The 18,891-nt window shown below is 36.6% G+C and overlaps 1 protein-coding gene across 1 annotated transcript in view; it reads right to left on the bottom strand.

Moving 5' to 3' along the window:
- Nucleotides 1-18,891, bottom strand: part of CPS1 (carbamoyl-phosphate synthase 1) — a 124,268-nt gene that overhangs the window by 77,939 nt on the left and 27,438 nt on the right. Inside the window, exons 3-12 of the mRNA XM_073218157.1 lie at nt 16,811-16,955; nt 15,740-15,829; nt 13,860-13,916; nt 11,261-11,353; nt 5,906-5,995; nt 4,062-4,190; nt 3,397-3,503; nt 2,405-2,543; nt 1,696-1,773; nt 73-171 (exon numbers count right to left, since the gene is read on the bottom strand). Of these exons, the coding sequence (XP_073074258.1) occupies nt 73-171; nt 1,696-1,773; nt 2,405-2,543; nt 3,397-3,503; nt 4,062-4,190; nt 5,906-5,995; nt 11,261-11,353; nt 13,860-13,916; nt 15,740-15,829; nt 16,811-16,955 (1,027 nt within the window). The remainder of the gene's footprint in view (nt 1-72; nt 172-1,695; nt 1,774-2,404; nt 2,544-3,396; nt 3,504-4,061; nt 4,191-5,905; nt 5,996-11,260; nt 11,354-13,859; nt 13,917-15,739; nt 15,830-16,810; nt 16,956-18,891) is intronic.

The following is an 18,891-nucleotide window of genomic DNA, read 5'->3' on the forward strand; positions in this document are numbered from 1 at the left end:
ATTCATTTTAAAACCACTATCACATGATAAAACCCAAAATATATAAACCAAAATAAATCCACATATACTGACCTCAACTCGAGAGGCAACTAGGGCTGGCTTTGGTAGAACCGATGTAATGGTGGTGCCTTTCCCCTTCTTTATCAGTGAGAAAAAGGAATCAAATAGGTACTAGAAAAAATATAACCACTAGTTAGAAGCTTCAAAACTCATAAAGGTTGCCAGATAAAATGCCACATGCCCAGTTAAATTTCAACAAGTAAGTAACAAATAATTTCTTAGCATTAGCATTCATAGGCAATATTTGTTTTTTGGGGTTTTTGCCAAATCTGGTAAAATTTAATATTTACTATTATAAGAATCAGATCAAGTAAACACTTCTAACTACTCACATCAAATCCTATCAAAATTAAGTTTTCAGCAGACAATGTAATGCCTTCCAAGAATGTCAAGTTTTCAACTCCTTAATTATGAATTTCTTCAAAATAAAATTCAAGTTATACAAAAAAAATTAAAACTATATTACTTATGTATCCTAAAGATAGAAATAACTCCATTTTCTAATTTCTATGAGCTCTAAAAAATCTCTAAAAATTATTATTAACTTTACCAATGAATTTGTTTCTGTTGTTTCACTAGATGCGACAAATTTCGACAGAGGTATTCATTTTGCAACTATTTGGCAGGAGGACCAAAAAAAGGTTTATGTGATACTGGATATTATGTATCTTAATTTCAATGTTCCTAATCTGATGGACTAAAAAGGCAAATAATTTAAAATTTTAATTAAAAAATATTTAGCATACACTATAAATAATAAATATAATAAATACAAATAATTAAGAATCATTTCCTACTAATATTAAAAGATGAACAAAATACAAATATATGAAAAGGCAATTCAGGGATGAGGAAGCTGAGTTTTCAGAAGGAAAAATTCTTATTCTCCTCCTCATTTTACCTACATGCCTTTTCCTGAGAGTGTCTGCTCTCAAACAGTTGTCAGCATTACTGTTGGAGACCCTAGGGTGTGGGAGAGGGAGAGTCACAGCCGATTTCCCAGACTTCTCTGTCACCACAAACTTTTATTTGGAAAGATGTGCTTCAACATTGAACCGAAAGTTCACACACACACAAATATATTTAAGTTAAAAAGAAAACTCTGCGAAGCATTTCTTATGATTCTTAAACCATCTAACACATATGTATGTGCATGCATGCCTTCTCCCCTACCTGACCCCCCTACACTACACCCCTACCCTTCTTTCTCCTGCTGCTGTTTATTCTGCCTTACTGGCTCCACCAGTTGCCATAGGGATTTTTGTGAAGTCACAGATGGGGGATTAAAATTTCATTTCAGAGAGCAAGAGGGAATTCATTTGCATAGTACAACAATTGTCAATTTCAGAACTAAATATATTAGAATGATAATGACTTGAATAAAAATAGCATCACCATTGGATTTCCTACTTCAAATTGAAAAAATGGTAGAAATTTCCTGTACGATATTCATGGGGAAATTTTAATACAATATGTATGTATCAAAGCACTCTTCTTGAATGTTCTGTACCAGGATCATCTAGGGTGATTATTTTTGTTTCCTGAGTTCTCATATAAATACATATAAATACATTTCTGATTTTTAAAAATCCTTTTTTTCTTAAGTCTGTAATAGACCTCATCTTCCCGACATACCTCAGTGTCCGTTGGCCCTGGGCTGACCTCTGGGTGGAACTGCACACCGAAGAAGGGTTTGCTCTCATGCATAATCCCCTAAAGGGAAAATAAATGGGAAGAAATTCCTTCTGTACCAATGAATGTCAATCAGTGCTATGTATTATTCAGTGAATTATAATGTTCAAATAAAAAAACTGAGTTAAATGCTTAAGAACATTAAAAAAAAAAACAGTAATAATAAAAATAGGCCAACAGAGACTCAACCAAAAGTGATTCCCTTAATAAAAATAACTGGTTTAGTCTGTAGCCTTTGGGGCCCCTCTAGGCTCATTTCAGATTAACTCAAATCCTCTTCTTATCACCAACTCCTCAACGACCTCTCCAAGAGTCTTCTAAAGGGCTGCTTCACTACTCCGGGAACCCCAGAGACCCTGTCGACTGGGCCTAAACAAATCTCCACCAATCATCCGTCAACAACGGGCATAAGACCGTAACTGATAAACCACTGGAGAGGGCCTTAACATGTCCACTGATGAGAGTCTAAGACAGAGAGAAATAACTTTTTAAAAAGCAGAGGGCTACAAGAAATAATCTATAAAAAGAGTTCTTCCACACAGACACACTCCCCCAAAAAGCCCACATAAACACAGGAAAGGCGTCTGTATAACAGCATGAAAAGCCCTGGGTTCCTTATCACCAACTGAACAAGTTTACTGAGAGTACTTACCTCATTTGTTTGATCATTCACGTTGAGAAAAAGTGGTTTCCAACCAGCAGGAAGGGCGTTGTCCAGGGCATAGCCATGATTCTGAGCGGTAATGAAAGCCTGTCTGTTTGTGATATTCAGAACAGGTTGATTCTGCCCTCTGGAGATTAAAGGAGAAAAAGAATAAGAAAAAGGAAAAGGAATGGGAGGAACATAAATGCATTAGCTGCAAAATAGGGAACAAGAACAGCCTATTAAAATTTGAAACTTTCAATTGCTTAGTGAAATTTACCCTGTTAGAAAAGTCACAGATTGTTAATCCCAATCATTTTAGCAACAAAAATCAATTCAGGAAGCTTTGTTGTGTGTTAAATATCAGGTCTATTAAACTTCTATAATCAGTTTTAGAAAATGGGGAATTGTACTCATAACAAAAAGTTAAGAGTTGCTCACTAGCTTAATAGAGACAGACAAGTATCAGCGACTTACTTTAAGGGAAAAAATTTTTCGGAGAGTTCTTGGAGGATAATAAAGAGGTGACTACTCCGTTCTGAATCAGTTTGAATTATATTTTATGTGAAGGGTGGGCTGTGGGGAGAGCTCCATGTTGAATAAATTAACATCATTTGTATTAGGAAGTAAAGCCGAGAGAGGATCTGAAGATTTCTTAGTCCTTAAGGCATGCTAGAGTCTTAAAATGTTATCAGTGCTCTGAAATCAAGCTTAACATCAGAACGATTTCCCTTGAAATATGATTTGGTTGAGTATTATAACCTCAATTTATGCCAAAAGAAGGAAAATAACTTTAAACTCTAGCAAAGTTATTGTTAGAGAAGGCTGCCTCAGAAAGATGCAATAAAAGCTGTATTAGGTAGTCAGACAACTGTGAACCATGCAATAGCTAGGTTATCTATTTTCTGAATAAAATATAAGTTCTCCATGTCCTTTGGGTTTAGCTACTAACAGTATGTCAGAGCCAGTTTGACCCGTAAATAGAAGCATAACTGCCTTACCGGTTGGCCATGGCCATCTTGTAGGTTTTGGCACCAGCAGCCAATCCTGTTATTAAATTTCCTGTACTGATTCCAAACAGTGGCTCCTTGCGATCACTGTCCAAAACCTAAATCAAGGAGAATTTTTTTTAACGCAAAAACCCGATTCCAAAACATTCCACCTCGGAAGGAATAAAAACGAAGCATCCTTCTTCTTTCTTACTGAACTTGGTAAAGATAATAACAAATGAATTATTAAAAAGACTATAAATAAGAACATGATTGAAAATTTGTAGCATTAGAATTCAATAAACTGTACCTAGCATTCAGACTACACTAAATCCAACGGAATATTTCTTTATGAACTTGAAAGTCTTACAGGCCCCAAGGTCATGGTGACTGGTCACTTCACAGTTGTACAGAAAGACCCATTTGGAGACTGGACTCCAGCTCTCCTGAGGACACAATCCCAGTTACTTTGCCTGAAGGAAAGCTCTTTTCCTTCTGGTACTTTCTCCTCACTGGTCCCCCTACACAATACCTGTGCTGACATTCCTCAGAGGTCGCAAACAGAAGTAGTAAAAAATATACCTGAATAAATAAAATACATGACAGCCTTTTCAGCAGTACAAAGCAGACTCCTCCCACCTTACACACAGATACCACTGCCCTCAGGTTCACTGCACCTTTTTGACATTCTGAATTAGTGGCTGTGCAAGAGCCGGGTTCCCAGGTCCTCCAGCAATTAAAAGCCCATCATACTCCATCTTGGTGAAATCATGATTCCAAGGAACTAAATGTACTTCAGCTCCTCGCTGGGAAAAAACACAAAAAATGGTCAATTTAATAACATCTTCCTTCTCTTGACTCACTAAAGGGGAAGGAAAAAATAGTACATGATTTAAATAAATAATACTGAATCAAAAATTCTTTGGTGGCTCATTGTATTTTGTGTGATGTAAATGAAGTCAATGATCAATAGAAAGTGGAGGGAAAAAAAACACACCATTAAATATTTGATCCTGAAAAAATAGAGAATGCACTTTCCCATACTTCAGGAGATTTCAGAACCTAGAGGCTTCAGGACTGGGCACCCAAGAGTATAGGTCATCATCACTAGTTATGGGAGAAAGAGTTGCAAAAAATAAAAAAGATAAATCCATTTTCTTCAAAATATAAGTTGGTCACCTCTCACTTTTTTCAGTTTTGCCTTTTCTGTCTGACCAAATTTTAATCAGCTTTCTTTTCAAGGGTTTTCTCATATTATCTATAATATTTATATTCTGAGAGAAAAAATTAGAATTTTTCTTTACAGAAGTGGACAGGAAGATGTCTTTATGATTTCCCTAGACGTGTTTCCTGAGACAAGGATTGAAGAGAAAGAAGTTTATTTTGGAGGATTTCGAAGAAATATCAATAGAAAATGATGCTGTGAGATACCCCAGTAAAGTACGCATTATCAATTACCATGGGCCAACAGAGCTTTAACCCACTGTGGAGCCCAGGGAGCCAGAAAAGAGTATCCACCTTAAGGACAGCCTGGTTATAAGGCAAAGGAATTGGGATATTTAGTCACCAATCTTCCTAGTCATTGGTTGGGGCGGCTCCAGGGGTCGTTAATTCCTTGTATTTCTTGCCTGCCCACATGTTCCTCCCAACCAAACAGTGTCCTCAGGCAATGAGATGCAGCTGCTTACAATTGAAGGATGGGCAAAAGGCCTTAAAACAGTAAAACAAAAGGGAGAGATGGGTAGGGCATCGACAGCATCTCCTATGGGAGTTCATGCAAACTTTTGTTAATGAAATTGACCAGAATTTGAAATCATGATTTCAATATTGCTGATATTCTCGAACAAAGAGAGGGTGAATTAAAGAATTCCTCTATACCCATGTTAATTTTGTGTTATGCAAATATATCTGTATGTGTGTGCGCACACACACATGCTTGTGTATGTGAGGAAGAGAAACTGAGACAGAAATAGAATGGGAAAGGAGGGAGAAGGAGAAATCCCAAGAAAACAATGTTTAAGAAAATGTTGTAATAATAGTTACTCTCTCCTTAAGGATTTTTAAGGTTTAATATTAATTAGTTGTCTAAGTGTTGCTATAAAGCAATGTGAAAGTTTGTACTGTGTCAGGCATGAGCCCTGCAAACATGCAGTACATAATAAATGTAGTTCAATAGAGGAGGTCTCTGAAAGACTCTAGCTTTTTGGTCAACCCTAAAACCCAAGAAAGAGAACATGGCATGTCTCAAGATGTCAGTCAGTAAGTGATAAGAATAATCATCACTTTCTTCTTTGTTTTTATAGCCTTTGAGCATTTTTCGTTTAGACATAGGAATCTACATCTTTGATTTTTTTAACAGGGATAAATGTGTTATTTTGTCAATCAAAGCAGTTAAGAGAGTAGATCCTCTGACATCCTGAGAAAATGTACAAGCTTTCTCTGAAACAGATAAAGGAAATCAGCTAAACACTAACGATCAATATCACAAACCCTCATTCTTGAAATGGAACAAATTACTTACCTTTACTAGTAGGCGAATTACATTGTTTTTAATCCCACAGTCGACAGCCACCACTTTCGTGGGGTTTCCTTTGCCGTATACCTTGACATCCTGCCATTTTAAAAACCAGAGAATGAGAGGGAAATTCCTGCTGTGAGCTACATATCAATCTCATAAACACATCTGAGGATGCTTTGTGCTTTTATTGGTAACAGATTGATCGCTAACTACTAGGGAGTGACTGGCAGTTTACAATCAATTTGTAGGAAAAGCACAGCAAGGGCCACAACTGTATCAGTTTTTATGGGGAAAAAGTACTTTGCTGTTTTATGTAAAATGTTGATTACAGTAATAACAATGATCCCTAAGAAACTGGTTGCTTCCATAGTTAACGACCATCTTTCCCATGTTTTGCTCATTAACAACCAGTAACAATGGAATTTTCAAGTATTCTTGCCTGATTCAGCACTAGACAGATGTGGTAACAGATACATCATGCTTTAAATACCACTTGATCTTCAACTTGCAATAAATGTTGGATGGAGTAGGGCTATTGCACATCAGGCTTATGCAGTGGGTCTAATGAATAAAATCAGTATGAGAGTCAGAGGACTTGCTAAGCTGGTGTAGACCACTGGTCCCTTTAGGTTACTATGCAATCATTTGCATTTAAAGGGTAGACTCCGTAAAAGAATCCCAAAGCATATCATAATCATTACCTACATCTTAAGTATTGCTTGGAGTCAGATCCATTTTCACAGGCATTTACCCAAGAAACAGTTCCCGAAAGTCATAAAAGGAGAAATAATAGAAATAGAAAGCCCAGAGGCCTGGGTGTCCTCTACAGATTCCATCTTGGAGAGTTAGCTAGCACATTGTGAATTCAGGATGATTTCAAAGTTTCCAAAGGTTTTAGATGAAAGTTGCAATCTGGATATTTGGAAGAGCATTTTACTTTAATTGAAACGTCTGCCTTTTTGCAAAGTATATAGAATGTGAAGTCACAATCCTTAGACTGTACTTGAGAAAAAATTATAAAACGAGTTTATCGTATTTTTCTCCTGCTGATTATTCAAGAGAAAAAAATACCCCAATTCTTCCTTGATCTGAACAGATCACTGAACTGATCCATGAATGCTACAGATAATCTCGCATCAGATAATTTAAAAATTATAGATTTATCCTTAACCTTACGCTTCTACTACAAAATAAAGCAATATTACCATCTAGTTGTAGCTGCATCAAATTGCAATTACAAGACAGTGAATCAGGTTATCAACCGTATCCAAACAAGACTCACAGAATACATATAACCTGATATAAATATACAGTTTATCACAGATAAAATGAAATTATTTCATTGCACTGGCATTAAGAAACAGGGCCAGCTTTCACCATTGCAATGTCTCCCTTGATTGATAAAAATACAGATAAGCGCCTTTCAGGGGTTCTCAACACGGACACATCAGATACTCTCCACACCAAATGACAGAAGTTGAAGGCAAGATCTCACAGATACCTGAATATATGAATTTGCATTAAGATTTGCCAAGATCAAAATATATGATGCAGTGTTTTTCAACCTTATTTGACCATAAACTTTTTTAAGATAAATTTCTCCAGGCCACTGTTCTTCACATTTGGAAAATGTTAGACTAGATCCCTGAGGTAGTTCTCAATTATAAAATTCTATCATTCTAGAAGAAAAAGTAGCCCTCTCTCATCCTCTCATGCTGTGTGTCAAGTGAAATCACTGCACAGGGAAATGTATAGAAAAAATATAGGGAAAATATTTCCATGTCGTTTGAGTGGACAAATTTTAGAATTAAAAACAAGTGAATACTGCACATGGCATGATCAAATTCCAAATATACAATTACACATCTAATTTAAAATTCCCTTTCTTGAACAACTCGTATTTCTTATGCTTCAGTTTGATGTGAATGCTTCTGTGCCCAACATGATATCAAGGCTCAGGACTGACTCCCAGAGATGCAAAACCCTCGTCCCTCATTTCCATGTGACAGGAATAGGAATACCAGACAATATCAATGTGTGTTTTCCCTGAGGCTGACATGCTACTAATCTGGCTATTTTTACTCTTTTAATAACACTTTGTTTTTAATGCCATGGTACACCGAAGTTCTCAAAGCTGGGATTATTTTCATGAAATATTGTTCTGCATAGCCACTCTGATCTGTGCTAGATCATAGTATGAATCGTTTCCCAGTGAACAGGTATCAGTAAGTAGGGAGAGCATCCTGCAGAAAAGTCTGTTGCCACAGGAAGCAGAGTGCTCCACACAACTAGGTCAGTTTTCTGGTGCGTTCACCCACCATCTCATCATACATTTCACTGCTTCTGATCAGAAATCCTTGAATCTTCACTTTGCAAATGTAGAAGATAGATGGAATAAAACTATGGGGACATGTTTGAATGTTATTACATGATATTATGACAATAATAGCTGATCATTGTTATTTCTATATGCAGTATGAGATGATGCTTAAGGGCAGGCTCTGGAGCCAACCTTTCCAGGTATAATTGTGGCTGCCATTCACCCTGAGAAAGGGATTCAATTTCTCTATATCTCAGGTTCTATTTTAGTGAAATGAGATACTAGTAATACCTATCCCCAAAAAGCGCTCTGAGGATTGAACAAGTAAATCAGTATAAAGTGTTGAGAAGAACGCCTGGTACATACTAGGTACTCAGTACATCTCACCTATTATTATTGTCATTAATAAAACTAAAAATAGTTATTAATAATAATGATAATTTTACATTAATAATGGAGATACTAAAACCATCAGAAACACTGACTGAAGAATCCAGTTTTGAAGGGGAAAAAAGAATCTGTAACATCTGTACCACCAGCTCTGACTACCATTTACTGGCTTTGTTATTCGTTTATTCATTCATTCAATATTTATTGAGTACCTACGATGTACGCTGCGACTGAGCATGCGCTGTGGTAAGTGCTGGGGATTCAGATAAGTAAACCATGGCTTTTCTACTCAAAGAGCTAACCATACGCAAGTGAGAAAGACAATTCTTCCAAGGAGTTAAACACAAATTTTTTTAAGTTATAAAGCTATTTATAAAATGACAGTGAATACAAAGGTCGGGCAGGCCAGGGAAGGCTTCACAGAGGAACAATGAGCTGACCCTCAAAGCTAACTTCTCAGAGGCAAGAAGGGGAGGGAGAAAATGTGGAGGGGGCTCCCAGGCAAGGAACTGAATATGCACACATTCTGACCCTGCCAGATGAGGTCAAGGAGCAAATACCTTCACAGGGAGGCTTAAGGGAGCTTTTCAAATTCATACAGTAGAATCCTAGAAATGGAGCTTCCTGGAAGCTTTTCTGTTCAACCTACACCAAAACAGCAGGCAAAATACAATGTGGTTAACCACACAGATTCTGGAGTCACTGAAGTTCAAGTTGAAACTAGCTCTATAAATATTTACTTGTTAAGCTCAGTTTCCTCAATTGTGAAATGAAGTTTTTATGTGAATTCACTGAGCATTTAGAAAAGGCTAGTTATTTTATTTTCTTCTAAGATAAGAGCTGCTTTGAATGGACCATAGTGATCATGAGCTGTTTTAGACAAGACACTGTATGTTTGTTGTTCCTAGGAATAGAATATCGTGGAGAGTAAATCAATTTGAAATAAAACTTTGTGTCCACAAACACTTTTTTCTAATCCTTTCTCCCCAAGGACCTTTGTAGAAATAGCATTCACTTTCTACTTGTAAAAAACCGAGTTCCTCTGAAAGACTCTTTGTTGCCCCGCTGATGATGCAAGACAAGTTTGTAGCCATTGCTCCTGTAGTAAAAATGAACTCAAAGATGGAGCCAGCCAATAGCAATGACTTCAGAAAGATTTCAAGAGACCTGAATTCTCCACATTTGAAGCATAATGTTATCTAATTACATACTCCAAGGGGAAAAAAACTCTGTTTTAGTTCCCATTTTATGTACTAAAAACAGAAACCTACCCTTTAAATTTCAAAGTGCACCAAGAACTTTTCTTTAAAAAAATTTTCCCAGTGATATTTTGTACTCATCTCAAACTCCTCTTGAAATCCTCACCGTGCTCACTCAAACTAGTTGAAAGCCCTGCCTGAGAAAATAAGGTGATCTGTTACCGGTCACAACCAGCACCTCCTTCTCCCATCTGTCAAGCTCCCTTGCTGACTCTTTTCTTGCTGTTACTGCTCAGTTCACATTCTCTGAGTTTTATCCTGATTTGCTACAATAACCTCCTATGTAATTGCTGTTGTACCTCGTCTACTTTGCTCCAAAATGGCACAGAATAAGTTTTCAGTAGTTTCCAGTCTTGTTGATTCAACCAGTGATACTAAGCCCCCTAGATGTAGCCCCAGCGCGTCTCCACTCATCTTTAGCCAAATTTGTGAACCAGTGTGGGAACCCTTCGGTCCAGCCATACTGCACTGTGCATGACTCTAGAAACACACCATGCTCTCCACCTCTCAAGACAAGCCATTTTTTTCTGCCTGAATGGAGTGCTCCTAGTTCTCCATCTACCTACCTGCCCTTTATGTCTCAGAACAAGCCTAACTTCTCTGCAGTTTTCCTTGACCTACCCATCTTGCCCGATGCTACCCTGTGCAGGTTCTTGTGGCACCCTGAGCACATTTCGAGGACAGCATCTGCCACAGGATCCCACTCTGGGGTGATTACTAGTCTGGCTGCCGCACCAGGCTCTATAGTCCCCAAGGACAGAGACTGTAGCCCAGGAGGCTCACAACTGCATTTAAAGACATTCCGTCAAAACCCACAGGCATCTTTCTAAGATGTATTGGATACCTTCTTGCAAATATACACTAAACATAAATGACTTTAGGGTGACGCCATCACCGGTATAACAATTAATTTTTGAACCGAGCTATGATACAGTAACTCCTCGGTGTGTGAAGGAATACTTTTCCAGTACAAAATGACCCCAGTCTCTGATTACTATGTCTGATTTCTATTCACTTCTTGGATCTCTGGCTGGCCGTGAGCTCTGACTCCTGACGCATCACTATGCCTATCTTTGGCAATTCAATAGCCTCTTTATCTGATATTGTTATAGTCTTGAACTGGGGAACCAGAAAAGGAAAAAAAAAAAGTTAAAGTGACAGTAAACAGTCTCTAAATCAGGGCATGAAGGTTTCCCTATAAGTGAAACTACTAACTTTGAAGGCATCAATGTGTAATACATATTTTCGCTGCTCTAAGACCCTTTTTTCCTCTCAATTCTGGTACTTCTAGAAGATGATCTCTGCCTAAATGAAGATTTTGATGTTTCAATGAAGGAAAGTCTAAAGGGAATAAAATAAAACTATAAAATATGAAGGAAAATCCCTCACCTTGGTTGAAACCTCAGCAATCAAATTCTGCTTATTTGGATCCACGAAATCCACAGACTGACCTTCAAATTCAATCTTCCCAAGCATGGTACCCTATCAAATTAAAAATTTTGGTAGTTAAAAGCAAGCAACAATAAAGGTGCTGACAGGATAAATTCACAGGGACTTAAACAGCTGCTCCAAAATTTAGATGTCTTTATAACTCTTCATAACCACCAGCAGAAGATCTTCATCTTCTCAAGCTGGAAAGATGAAATAAATTTGCACAGTACATTTGGGAAATACAATTTGTTCTTTAAGGTGAGAGAGCCACTTCAGAGAAGCAAAGTCAAAAGGCATATGAATTCAGGTCTCTAGCTTCCAGGTTTTTGCAAATGGGACGATTTAGGGTATCTATTCTTTAGTGCATTATGACCTAAAGATATTTCATGGGAAACTTGGCCAAAACAATCTGTTCAGAAAAAAATAAGAAATCTAAAAATTGCATAAAATTGAAAGGAACAGGAATTTATTATAATATAATAGTAAAATTAATTCTTTAAAAAATGTGAAATGCTGTGTCATAAATTTTGAGAAGAAACATTGAAAATATTCACTGCTTTAGATATGCAGATGTCCAGGTATCCCTAAAAACCTGAATTTTAAAGAATGGCTAGCCCTCTGTGAAGTTTTCACAAATTAGCCTCATTAGTCTGAACATGGCAAATGTTTTCTTATTATTAACTATGTTTTGAGATTTACTTATTTGTTAGTAAGTCTAGTTTGATCTATTTAGAAAAATGGCACATTGCATATATCAATCAAGACTTTATTTGGGGGGAAAAATGTCAAAATAGTTCATTGATTTGCCTTCTCCAAGAATATTATTTCACTGAAGCAAATACACAGAAGGAAGCTCTTGCGTCCTTCTGAAATGTATTCCGTAGGGGTAGAAGTCTCACTTGGGAATGAGCGAGGTGAGAAAGAACCAGCATGTCGTTTAACCTTGACGGTTAGTTCAGCGCATTTACTGAAACCAGAGTGCTACCTCACACTCTGGGAAAATAACTAAAAACCACCTTTCACTTCCACACTGGATTATTAAATCTCATGGTGGTCTCTACTTACTTTTAAAATCCAAGTCACAGAATCCCTTGACTACCTTCTTAGATCCCTAGTTCTGAAATTTGGTTCTGAGTTCTCATCCCCTTTTCCTTAAAGCATTTTGAATGAAATTCAATCTTACTTTTCAACCTAAAGTTAAAAGAATTGAAAGCTATAATACACATTTTTAATATGAACCAGCATCCCTCATAATCAAATATAATGAGCAATACTACTCTTTCATCTGTGATATTCAGCCAAATTTTGAAAAGGTAGTTGCCTCTGACCAGAAGAAGTTCATCTTAAACCAACATGTCACATGAAGAATGCAGTGTGATCTTATAAAGCAATTTCCAGATTATTGGCCCTGACTATATTCTATTCTACCTGCCAATTCTGAAGCCCAACTTGAATTTCTCTGAAGCCCCGTTGTATTCTGTCCCATTCTGGTAAACTTACCATTAATTTACTGCTCACACAAGATCACTGGGCTAAGAAGACATAAAAATTTACTTGAGATACTTAATCTCACTAACATCTATTCTCAGGAAAATCATGGACAAGGGAATAAAATCAGAAGTAGAGTAGGAGGATTACATAAACTCTCACTGTCTTCCTTCTGATCATAGGTATGTGGCCATGGCCTTATTTTCAAAGCTGTTCTTTCTTTCTATTCACAGAGATCCTGTGTCAACATATGTTCTAACAAGGAATCTGGAACAGATTTTCTCAAATAATCTAGTTCACTCAAAAATGGTGTCATTTATTTACTTTTTCTTTTTTACATAATATAATTCATCGAGAAAACTTCAGTGTCATTGGGGGAAGTTAGTCAACATTAGTGAGGTTAAGTTTCTTTCTGGTCTGGGATATAAAAGTTTCATGTAGAAAAAAAATAACGTATGCTTATAATAAATAAGAAGAAGCAAGCAGATGGTGATGAGATAGTCTCAAAGGAGGGGTCGGATGTTTCAGCAGCCAGATATGAAAGCATAAGATAAATTTACCTTTTATCACTTTGGTCACTGGTGCAAAGAAAAGCTATGTAATTGAGGTAACACAAGGGGCTTGTTTGGAACACTCATGAAATATAACTCACTGATTCCATGAACAACTCCTCCAAGAGGACTAAACAAATAACAGCACCACTGCAACACACTTCCTGGTTTGAAGTTTTCAATGTGTTGGTGCTTAGTTTAGGCAAATTTGTTCTGAGGAGTTACCTTCTCCCCTGGTTTCACTAGCCCTGTCACATGAGCTGAATTATAAAGGTCCCTATTTGTTGGGATGGTGAACACATAGTGGGCACTCATTAAACTGCTGCCATGTAAATTAAGTTCAAATCTATTCAGCAACAAACATCCCAGTCAAGTATTCAGTTTTGAAAATAACATCAGAAATAGTAAAACAAGGTGACAGAGACCCAAATGGCAGAAATTGGCAAGATTCGTTCTTTTACATACTAATGGATTTCTTGGACACTGTGAATAGATAAGGCCAAAGATGGTGATCATACCTTATCCCGAATGATCTTAGTCAGCATTCTTGTATCCACTCCACAAATTGCAGGGACCTATAAGAAAAAAAATTGTAGTGACAGTAAAACTGGAGGAAATTAGATCCAACATATTGTTTTCAAGTTACAAACTTAGCATCATCTATCTTCTTGAGCAGTAAATAATTTCCCTGCTCCTTCTTTTCTTTGACCCAGGGTGACTGGGTTGTCAGAGCACAGTAAATTGCTGCTCCAGTTGGGAACAGGACTCCTAATACCCATGCCTTTCCTCAGAATAAAAAATGAGAAATTCTGAACATCAATCTTCACTACAGCTTTGGTGCTTTTAAAACAGGATGTTAAATAAGTAATACTTATACATATGGTACATAACAATTTGTGAACTTCATATGCAGTGAAGCAAATGAAAAATAATAAGCAAATCCATGTTTTGAGCTAAATGTTCCTGACACATAGTAGGTACTCAGCAGATTTTCTGAAGGCCCTTGTTAAGTAGTCATGCTGTAATGAAATGAAATTATCCATCCTATTAGTAAACCAGATAAACCACCATTTGTTGAATTAATTTATTTTTTACCAGGTTGGATAGAGAGAGATGGAGTATAATGAAAGAGTAACTACTTAAGAGTCAGCAAAATAGGTTCTAATTTCTTTTCTTTCACCAATCATCTAGGTGGATTTTGAGCAAGGTGTTTTTCTTCACCTGCACGTAGGGGAAGGTGAACGGGTTATTATCTTAGACCCTCTTGTACTCTACGTGTATGTGATTATGGAAAAAGATTCACGGCACATTTTAAAAAACAAACTAACAAGCCATGAATTAAGCTTATACTTAAGCTATTAGTTCTGACACAGAGCAGCTATAAAATTGCGTGCCTAAATAACACAAAGGAAACATTAAAAGGGTGGGATAGTCTCCTCACAAAAATGAGCTGTCTAGGTAGTGGAGGTAAATTCAGATAATAGCTGAAAAGAAAACAGTAATGAGCCAGGAGATGATACAGGTGCCTTCTTCTCCCTTCAAAAATTCAGAAAGAATGAGACCCAGAAACCAAGCTCAAGATTTTTCATTTGTCAAAAAAAGGCAACAGTTAGCCCCAGTAGGTAGCCATTCATCAGAGAGGCAGAGATTTCTTAGAATAATACTCTGTCATTACAGGTCCATCAGCAATTCAACAAAAAGCAGTTACAGCAAAACTGGAGATGAAGCTAAATATAGCACGTCCATTAACTTTGAATACATCTGACATTCAAACCAGGAGAATATTTTATTTGATTAGAAAACTATGCTTAAAGTAAAAAAGGTTTAAGATAAGGTTTATAACCTTTTTCATTTATTACTTCAAATGATATTATGTCTAATTGCATGTCAGAATCATAATATTTAAGCCAAAAAGAGAAAGAAAAAAAACGTTAATAGCAGTCTGTTTTAACTCACAAGAACTCAAGATGAAGGTGTGATATTATTACATAATATCTGCACAGAGTCACACAGCTGATTAACATAAATCTGGCACTAGAACCCATGACACAAGTTTTGTATCATGATCCTGGTTAAAAGGAAAGGAGAAGGTTAAGTTGCTCAAGAAAACAGAAAATTCAAAAATGTTCTCTAACCCCTTCGCCCAAAGAAAAATACTACCAAGCATGTATGAGCGCCACCTAGTGGATTAAACTAAAACTACGTGGACCTCAGTGTTTAGAGAATGACTCCAGACAGCTCCACCAGTACCAACGGAACGAATCACTCTCTGAAATATAAAGATCCCAAAATGCATTACCTGCTCATCTGATTGGCCTTTTTCAATTAAATACATCTTCTCAACTCCCACAGACCCCACCAATTATCCTTAGGTGATGCTGAGGATAGTATTTCTCACCTTTTCTTCCTGTAGCCACTGCCCAAGACTCTTGGTGGCCAGCCAGTGGTGGTAGTCATCACTATAATTCAGGACCAGCAAACCTGCAACCTAGAAAGGAAGACAGTTGTTTTAAAGGGATTTGGAGGGGGGTCACAAAATATTATCCAAATCGTGTGGCTTGTCTTGAGTCGATTTGCATGGTTTTAAAAAAAACTTTATAATACCCATTTCAGGAGCGAACATTCTGGAGATTTGAAGGGGAAAAAAATGATAAACATTTTCATCTTAAAATATATCATTGTTACCTGAATTATTATGTTAGGAAACAGTCTTAGCGGGTTTGCCAAATAATGTGACTAAGCTGGGTCTACCTTCTCAGCACCCTGTACTTTTCCTCCACACCATCTATCAACAGTCTAATTAATAACTATTTACTGAATATACAGGAAGATTAAAACAAGTTTTGTAACCTACATTTCAAGGAGACTGAGAAGTCTGGGGAAAATTGTGAGAAACAGAATTAAACTAAATTATCAGTCCAAGTCATTCAAAAATAGAATGACAAAAACAAAGGAAAACATAGAGTGATGAATCTGGAATATACATATTTTAATTGTTCCTATGCTCTATATTCCTTAGATATTATCCAAATTTATCTTGCTTAGGAAAGCTTAATGTGTTTACTCTTACACTGGCATATAAGCTATCTTTTACCCATCCCCTAAAGTGGGTAAGATTAAGAGGCAAATAGTTGCTAAAGAGTTGATTATTAAAGACCTTTTAAAAGGTGATTCATCACCAATTCTTGCAGCATAATTGTAATTTAGACTTAAAACAGCATCTTTCCAAATGAAGCCACATTTCATCCAAGGCACTAAGAATGAATCCAAAGTGCCCTGAGAAATGAAACTCAAAATAATGTCAGGTTAAAGATTATTCACATATACCAAGGAGTAAGGTTGACAACATGAATTCAGTGGCTTGTAGCACCATAGTGAAGAGAAACTCTTGTCCATCCTAGACTTGTAAAAATAAATCAACCACATCTCCCCAAACTGAGACTTTTTAAATAGTCATCACTGGTGCTACCTTAATTCCATCAGACTCCAAAAACTTGCTAAGTCCCAGTTCATCCAGTGCAGTCGTGTCAGGAGCTCCACCATTCCCAACAATGGGATTGGCCATGGTGAGGATCTGTCCCTTGTAGGCAGGGTCGGTAAGAGCTTCTGGGTACCTGGGTAAAATGCCCAACAATTACCAACAAAACATACAACTACAAAACTACCATCTACATACATACTCTTAATTATTGAACCCTTGAAAATTAGAGAATGTGAGATTAAAATCCTATAAGACTGTCTCTAGATTTTAGCAAACCGAGAGAAATTTTATGATAGATTGTGGAATATAGCCCATGATATGACTGAAATAGAAAGAAAAACTGAATCTTAAGTACTAAGGCATATTCTCATGTAATATCCATTGCTTCAATTTTTTAATTCCTTAAAAAATTCCTTTATAGGGTCTTAAATTTTAAAATACTGTTTAATACTTAAGTTCACAGATATCCTGGAGATTCCCCCAGCCTCCAGACATGAGTGAATCCAAACTGATATTTACTATTGAGGACTGCCCTCTTCACCAAAATATGAACTGTCAAAACTTGAAAAGTTTTTTTTTAACATCTTTCAAGATACTGAAGTCTAACTGATTATGTCAGTGGTAGCTGTACGGCTGTACATTTTATTAAAATTCATTGACCATTTAAAGTGACTGAATTAATTTCTATGAAAGAATTACTCAACAAAGGTGATTTCTGAAACATTTTCATTTTAGAAAGAGGTAAGTTTGAGAGTACATATCAGTTCAGGAAAAACAAACAATCCCACAAATACTGACAGCAAGCATTTCTGACTTCAAACTTGAAACACTCCAAATAACTGTTTTAAAGTACAGCTATTCCACACACTGGCATACACTGCAATTGAGGTTTTTGCCCTCCTCTTACATTTTCACTTTCTAGAGAAAATGTCGAGCCAAATCTTTCTTGTGGACCACTAGTGACAGTGAATTCAGATGCTGAGGGGAACAGAGTCAACAGCCTTGAACCAATGAAGTTCAGCTCAGGCAGTAGTCAGCATAAATTCTTCAACCCCATCTAGACAAACTCCTTCCAGAACTACCTTCGTCAACAGAATGTTTAGTCTTCAGCTCAGCAACCCCTAAGGTGACTGGAGTACTGTGATTTTCATCCACACATCCATCAGCTAATTTCTCAGACGCTTCTCACCTGACAGGAACTGATAATTTTTTAACCCAGGCTTACATGTGATATAAATGCATTTCTTGAAGATGAAAAACAAAATAACCCTCTTAATTATCAACCATCCTACTGAGTGAGCCCCACAATGAATGAAAGCAGTATTTCTCAATGGGAAATAGGGTCTGAGGACTCATTGTATTAATGAATGCCTTTTTCTACATCAAAAAGCATCTTCAATTAATTTAATTTTACTTCCCTTTATTCTTTCTCTCCATTAGAGAACTGGTCATTGCCTTTAAACATATGCTTAACAATACTCTCCCCAGTAAATGAGTAAATGAAGAAAATACAGCTTGTCCTAGAAAACTGCAGTGTTAGAAGCAAATTAATCCATCAGGTCCTGTTTGACTTTTGTGATGTGGCAAGATTTATTACCCACAATCTATCACAGAGAAGAAAACTCTAGTGCCCTCCATCATTCTGATCTATATTAAACAGTTGTTTGCTGGCAGGTATATTAACACAGCTAGTAATTAGTGCTGTCTAAAAGCTTAAGTAATTGCCTGTTGAAGCAAAACTTTGCAAACAGCTTTCATACACTGTAATTTAATGTTCTTACCAGTGGAACTATTTTAAAAACCATATAATATTCTTCCTTTCAAACAGCGAGCCAAGAATTTAGAGAATAATGTTCATTAATAATAAAATGGAAGTTTAGTCAATCATTATCTTCAATATCAGTTAACCCAATGTCTCCTTGTCTCTATAAGACTAACTGAAGTTCTCTAAAGAATTTATCATATATTTTACAGAAGTTCAATCCATTGAATCTCTAATGGGAACTTCTTGAAACCTTCTAATCATATGTTTTTAAAGACTCATAGTATTTTTTTTAATCCCCAGCTGT

This window comes from Manis javanica, chromosome 12, assembly GCF_040802235.1.
Source record: "Manis javanica isolate MJ-LG chromosome 12, MJ_LKY, whole genome shotgun sequence".
Taxonomy (NCBI): domain Eukaryota; kingdom Metazoa; phylum Chordata; class Mammalia; order Pholidota; family Manidae; genus Manis; species Manis javanica.